Source organism: Columba livia, chromosome 3 (genome assembly GCF_036013475.1).
Source record: "Columba livia isolate bColLiv1 breed racing homer chromosome 3, bColLiv1.pat.W.v2, whole genome shotgun sequence".
NCBI lineage: Eukaryota > Metazoa > Chordata > Aves > Columbiformes > Columbidae > Columba > Columba livia.
The window spans coordinates 35,163,122-35,170,296 of record NC_088604.1 but is presented as its reverse complement, the minus strand read 5'-3'; the positions used below and the strand labels follow the sequence as shown (position 1 = coordinate 35,170,296).

The 7,175-nt window shown below is 42.4% G+C and overlaps 1 protein-coding gene across 1 annotated transcript; it reads right to left on the bottom strand.

Moving 5' to 3' along the window:
- Nucleotides 1–1,061: 1,061 nt before the first annotated feature.
- Nucleotides 1,062–6,242, bottom strand: LOC102089189 (nuclear receptor subfamily 0 group B member 2). Its single transcript, XM_005506862.3, has 2 exons — nucleotides 5,397–6,242; nucleotides 1,062–1,450 (listed from the first exon to the last, which is right to left on the bottom strand). Exons 1-2 carry the CDS (start codon nucleotides 5,968–5,970, stop codon nucleotides 1,197–1,199), a joined length of 828 nt encoding a protein of 275 aa, XP_005506919.2. The 5' UTR covers nucleotides 5,971–6,242; the 3' UTR covers nucleotides 1,062–1,196.
- Between the last annotated feature and the right edge of the window lie 933 nt (nucleotides 6,243–7,175).

Below are 7,175 nucleotides of genomic sequence, written 5' to 3'. Positions count from 1 at the left end.
AACTAGATTGGACCCTCTACTGAAAAAAATGATGAAATTAATTCCTCTGAATTTCAAGGAAACCATTGGGAGAGGAATGGGACAGGAAAGAGACACCGATAGCTTCCCTTACTGCAGCTGAAGTATAAGCTCAATGTATTTTTTATCCTGATGGATGACCAGTCAGCACACACATAGTTTGCTGCCAGTAACAACACATGCTGCCTCTTCTCCAGCCAGATAGACAGGAGACAGTGAGATGTTGTGGGACATGCCGTAGCACACTTGGAGATAGAGACGTGGAACTTTTGCAGTGAGGAACAGATTGTATACATCTGTAGGAAAACATATTTCAGCATTTCTGCTGTCCAAGGAACATCTGTCATCTGTTTGGAGGGAAGTGAGGGTAATTATAAAAAGGTGAAGGGAGGGCTAAAGGGGAAAGGTCTTAAATATGTAGGAAACTGGGATACATTGGCTCTGCTGCTCATGGCATAACACGGTAGCTTTCAGCTTTTGTTATTCCCATCCTGGAAACCATCCTCAACAATGGCTTTTGTCTAGTCAACAAATGTTTAAACCATATTATTCAGTTTCTTACTCAGGGAAGGACTTTGTGAATTAGGGGAAAGGGATTTAATGCCCACAGTTTACTGCAAGACTTAGACAAAGAACCCATAAGGAAGCAGTTAGTAAAGGGGAGCTCCATCTAGCAATTACAGCCAAGGACTGGAGTTCTCAGAGGAACAGAAAAGGGTTTGGGGTCAGGGAATGACTTCCCAGGAAAAGGAAGGATTTATACTGATCTTTAGCAGTGATCAACCTTTTATATATCTATTCATCTTCAGCTTGTGATGCACTGAATAAATTTTACCACTTCCCCTTTTCCTGAAATCAAAAACATCTGGAAAGCCCAAAGCATATAGTATAGTTTTAAACAACTGTAAAAATGCTCAGTAGAAAGAATACGGTTGAACCTAGCACAACTGGAAGGTGTGCTGTTGCTCTTAGACAGTCTTTGAATACATTAAACTAAAGGCTTTTGAAAACACAGAGAATCATTAAATGCTTAGATTTCTATGCTTTTAATTCTAAAATGATACAAAATTACTTCATCATACAATAAATATATGTGGCTTACAAAGATGTATCAATGATTTGTTTGAAATTTCATCTCTTCAAAAGCAGGTATTTGAGAGCACAGATGTCATCTGTTTTCAAAGCCAGTCTGACCTGATAGACAGGGTTTCTAGAAGTAATGCATTCAGAGTGGCCTTTCCTAGGATGGGCCTGAAGAAGAGCTCTTCAACAGCATCTGCACTGATGTCTTGAAGAGAGGCGATTAGCTGGATAATCCAAGTAAATCTGCCTAGGTTTCTATGGAACACTGTTGAGGTAAACTCCATCAAGGCTTGCTGAGCTTCCTGCTGCAGGATTTGTACATAGGGGAGACATTTTAGGACATGGCATCCTGTCAAAACAAAAAGTAAAATAATCTTGAGTAAACACTTTTATTCTATGCCATTCATAATGATGCGTATCTGACTTTCTAGCTTATAGCATTATTTTCTTGAGAAAACAATAAAAACTCCCTAAACATACTTTTTGGAAAGAGAAGATTATGCATAGTTCGATCATTTGAAGTAACATTGAGCTGCATTGTAGGCAGATTGGAATCTAGGCCATTACATGAAATCCAGCTTTGAAATGGTAACAGGAGATAACTTTGACCCAATACAGGTGGAGAAGCAGCTTTATAGTGTTGTCTACCCACCAAATGTTGCTGAGACTGTAGTCTGAGTAGGTGGAAACATTCCAGATCTAAACATGTAGTTAACATGAGGAAGATGGTTTGGAGCAGTGAGCAGTCTGAAGACACAGGTTTCGAGTCTACCCAGCCCCATCTCCCTCCTGTTGTTGCCTCTGCTTGCTTAGACTAAGCTAGGGCACTATGTTTGACCATGCTATCCAGATTATCTTTATTTACAGTCAAAAAGAGCACAAAGGTCCTCTGTGAGATGCATCATGATGCACAGGAGTAGGACAGATAATTGTATTTCCTGGTTTTGTACTCCCTTTCCTCAGCCGTTTCTGAAGAAGGAGAGGCCTCTGCCCTATGCATTCGTGGTCTTGAGCCTCAATCACATAACCTCCTATAGCACATGACTTCAGACCTGCTGGCTCACTGAGGGCCTTCGTGGATGCCACGGCTCAGTTCAAAGGACACCCTGTGTTTATCCTCTGGTGGTATTGCCTTGTCACGTACCTCTCAGCAAGCTGTTGCCCCTTGTCCTCACCACCTAAGGACAGCACCATCTTTTCTTCCCTAGAATTGCTGCAGCCTGAACAGGAGTAGCATGAATCCCCAAGTTTTGATTTCTGTCTCTCCTGCCTCTCACATCCTATTTTAACCTATCTCCCAGAACACACTCCAGGCCTGTTTAGCATCTTTTAGAGTGACTGACTCCATGCCTCCCTGGTATGGGATCTAAATAGCTTAGCGCAGGGAGTGTTTCACACAGGATCATTCATTCAAGTGTAGGAGGTTCTGCCTTCTTGCCCAGTGCTCCGTACTAGGGCAAAACCAACCTGGTTGGGTCTTTTTCAGTCTGTGGCTGGCTGCCCTTTGTCAGTCTTCAGCAACTCTCGTCTCCCTAGTCATCACTGCCAGAGGAGAATATGCCTCAGCAAAGCTTGCCACTAGGCTAGCCAGAAATGAAGGGTTTGGAAAAGTCATCTTCTCCCCCAGGATTACCACCAGCTGCAAGCTGTGAGGGTGGTTCCAAGTGTTAGATTTTTTCACAGAAAGGAAGTTGTCAGGATTTTGTATATTCAGGATGAAATTGCAATTGCTTCTATCCCTTCCAATTTGCTTAATTTCCCCATTTGGTCTTCTTTTATATGTAATCAAGCTTTGGTTTTAATTTACAAATAATGAGAAACTTCTTGTTCTGAGATCTGTTGTAATAATACTGAGTCAAACACGTTTGCAGCTGAACTGTAAACCTCTTAAGAGCATCTTTTTTAACAGAAGTCCTGTCATAGCCTTGATGGAATTATATACATACATATATAACTATATATATATATAGTTATATATATATATATATATATATATATGGCACTGATACAATAACAGCACTGGTTTTCACTGTTTCACTGCACAGTTCTGATTGCTTTTCAGACAAGTGTCAAAAGCAGCAAAAGCAGTTTCACCTCACTCTGTGCTGTTCATGCATGGTGGGACAGTCCTACCTGCTCCTTCCTTTGACTTACTGCTTGGTCCTAGAGAAGGCCTTGCAGCTGGACCCATCACCCATGCACACTTAGACCTCTCTGGAGCCACCTAGCCAAAGCACCTCAGCAAGGGGCAGGGTGGCAATATGTTCTGCAGAGGCTGGATTCAGCTGATGCAGGGCTGCCTGTTTGCCCTCAGAGGTGGGGCACATGATTTTGTCTTCGCAGGTTCTTGCTGACCCAGATGCAGTCAGTCAGTGACCCAGCCAGAGCCTCCTGCACAGAGGTACTGCACAATTTGTGCTTTAGTGGGAGGACCTACACCCCAGCTGCATTTCTGGACACCTCATTAAACTCCAATTCATAACCCAGCTTTGCATTGCTTCATGCCTCATCCTTCCCCTTTGCCTCAGCCAGTTTTGGTGGTCCAAACAGGAATAAAAGATACAGAATAAAAGCCCACACAAGGTACTCCATGATCCAGGAGAGGGTTCAGTGTTGTTGCTGCTGGTGGCTGTCTGAAATCCATTTACAACTGAGGGCTGTAAAATATTAGGATTTGGCCACACATCAAGCTAAAACTAAGAGGGCAGCTGAAAACGTGCTGCATGTATGTAGGAAACATTTTCTGAGTTTGGCAGAAAGTGTTCAAAAGCTTTTAAAAATATTTGTGAAATGCCAGTTGTACAGATTTGTTTGCAGCAACACAGGTAGAGAGAGAGCGGTTTGGGCTGTGTATAATTCCTGAGAACCTGTTTCAGCCCAGAGTTAGACTGTGACTCTGTTTCATGTGGAATCAATCCAGACCTCACTGAGGTTCTCCCAGCTGCCTTCTGCAGCCCATGGAGAAAAGTGTCTCCAGAGAGAAGGGTCATCCCTCCTGAGGACTAGGGAATCTCCCTGAAGCTCTGGAGACTGTCTGCAAGCAGCATGAAGGGCTGCTGGGCCTTTCATACAGCACTCCAGGGAAGCAGCAGGAGTTAGCACAAATAAAGTATACAACACTGCTTCTTCTGCTGCTTTCTTCTTCATTAAGGGAAAGTCATATTTATCCACAGAGTTAATAAAAATGCCTGCTAGTTAAACTGTGTAAAGCATTGCAGATGAGGGATTTCTCCCCTTATCATCACCCTGGATATAAATGGTGGTTTCTTTTTGCCTGATTTTATTGTGAAAAATTGAAAAAATAACTTGCACTGAAACAAACTCCACTGGTTTGGTGCTGTGGCATAGACACACAAGACAATACCAAACATCTGGATGACATTACATCTCAGGAATCAAAATCTGAATCCTATTGGAAACAAATATGAAATCACTACAGCCTTTGAGCAGCCTATAAACCATTCACCACAAGAAATATCATGGAATAACTGAAGCTTTCAAGTATCCTTTGGTGCAGTCCCAAGTACAGCACACACTGCTGACAGTACAGCCAACAGCAGTGATTGCTGTGGAAGGAGTCAGGGATCTGAGCCAGAGCAGGCTGGAGTCAATAAGTCTTCAATTTTCTTTAGTGGACTTAGACTAAGCTCAGCTTTTAATGACTCATGTGCTCCATGATGCTGACCTAGGCAACCTTTCTTCCTAAAGAGGCTGAACTTGGCACAAGAAGTGAGAGGACGCAATCCCCAGCCTGAGTTTACTTTGTGACTGATGTCCCAGGCTTTGAATGTACAGATACTAAAGGATAAATATATAAAGAAAAGCTGTGTAACCTCAATGCAGTATGCCTTTGCCTCACTGATGAAAATCAGATGATGCGGATTATTTTATATTCTCTGGTCTTTTTGCTACAGAGGAAGTCTTGTTAAAATACTTTTAATACTCAACTCATGTACCCGTGTGCTGTCTCTCCTTCACTAGACTGTGGGTGAGGCTGCTGTGTTACCTTTGAACTGGAAATCAGTTTGAAGTGACACAGCTAATTCTTTATGACTTAAAAACTGTCTAATATAAGTTGTTTTGGCTTACACTGGCTGACCTACTGCACACATCCAAGGAACCTAAATAAACCACTTCAGACAGAAAAATCATTAAATTGTGGAATATAGATTTTTGAGGACAATTAGCTATATTCATAGGAAAGACTAAAACTAAACATCTGTCTATAGGTAAATGAAAATGCCAAATGTCCTTCTAGACACATAATCATCTGTGTGATTTCCAGGAGGACTTACCAGAATCAAAAAGAATAATTCCTTTAAGATAGGCATATTCTTTTGCACTTATATCCAGGTCCCAGAATTTCCACAATAAATTCTTCATCTTTTCAACTTCTGCTAAAGATGCTCCGAGTGATGAGCTGCCCAGTTCATTGCAATCTGTCAAAGACTGATTGAGAAGGATTTTTTTCAATAAACTAGGGGCTGAAATCTCTCTCAGGTCAAAATCCACACCTTGTTGTGCCATGCCCAGGACAAAAAGAGGGGCCCAGTTCTGCTGCAGGAGGACAAGCTGATCCTCCCAAGGCACATGATAAAAAGAAGGCAAGTTTCTAATAAAAGTTAAGGTCTTCAAGAGCACTTCAGAAGCTCTTCTGCACGTAGCTTCTGGAGTTTTCAGGACAACTCTTCTCCTGTCCGCACAAGAGCAAACCTTCTTTCCCGTGGAGCGGTGGACACTGTGATGGTGCTGCTGCCTCTGGTGCTCACTCCCACACTCTTTGTCAAGGATCTGGTACAGGATGCTCTTAGCATCGTGTGTCTCACATGGACATTTCCCAAATTTCTCAGCTGGCATCTTGGTAGCCATAGAGCCAAAGGTCCCCGTGGCAGCAAAATGTGCGCGTGGAGCTATACATCAACAGCAGGTGAGAGCATTTCTGCCTCACAGCTAGGCATTGTGTGCTTTTTATACAAACAGACGGCTGAAAAGCAATATGACCCTGATCTGTAAAGTTACCTTGAACTTTATTTGCACCAGTCTGGTTCCAGCGAGGCGGGGCTGCCAGCTGCCACTGTGGCACAGGGCTGCTGGAGCGCTGGGGAAGCATGGGCACCCCTGGTCGCCGTGCCCCGGTGCCAGCGGCTGAACCCCCGCCACCGTGCCAGTGCCTCTGCACTGCTGCCACCAGCACACGGCATTTTTGCAAAGGCCAGCTATAGGACATGTACAACCTGCCCCTGAAGGGAAGCCCAGTGAAAATTATGACACCATAAGTGAAGAAGGAACAAGCTGTCTACATTTTTATTGATACAATGACCTTGCCCACTAGCTAATGCTCTGAAGTGCATAGAAATATGTAGAAGGGTGAGCTCTGATAAACGCAACTCCTCTACACCAAGGAAAAAATCTTTTATTTCAACTGAAATCAGCACCGTTTCACAGTTGGCCATCATTTCACCCTCATAGTTCATGTCATCATTTCACAGTTCCTATGAATTGTGCTTATTAAAGTTCTACTCCAGATCAAATCGATTCCTTTTCTACTTTTATTTTTCCTGAGATCTGCTTCAGTCATACGCAGAGTCCTGATGTCAGTAACATATGGTATTGGATACCATTTCTATTTATCATAGTTGATTTCTTTTGACTGTATGTAGTTCTAAGAGGCAAAAGCAAATTATATTTTTCTAACTGGAATTCCTGGTATATTGTAATAGCTTTATGACTGTTTACCAAAAATACAAAGTAAAGGTTACTGCCTCAGTACAACTGCTAAGGACACATCATCAGCTTTTTCTGAAAGAATGGTTACTTAGAATATAAGTCAGTACTGAATTGAAGGTGAAACTGATTCTAGTGGTCCTGATTCAAAGTTGTCTGAAATGAGCTCTATGTGTGGCGTGATTTTCCCAAATGTGGAGGACCAGCAGCTAAATTAAGCTCTATGTTCATAAATTAGACAGTAATTATTTTTTCTTTCTAAATCTTACCTATAGAATGGTTGAAGCCACAAGTGCCTAGATATCAAGCGTCTACAGTCTTTTTGCTACAGTAGCAATGCCTCTTACTTC

Bases quoted from the DNA above. Each gene is read 5' to 3' on its own strand.
- LOC102089189 (XM_005506862.3), bottom strand. From the start codon at position 5,970: ATGGCTACCAAGATGCCAGCTGAGAAATTTGGGAAATGTCCATGTGAG. The intron at 1,451-5,396 runs GTAAGTCCTCCT...TTGTTTTGACAG, and splicing joins AATTATTCTTTTTGATTCTG to GATGCCATGTCCTAAAATGT.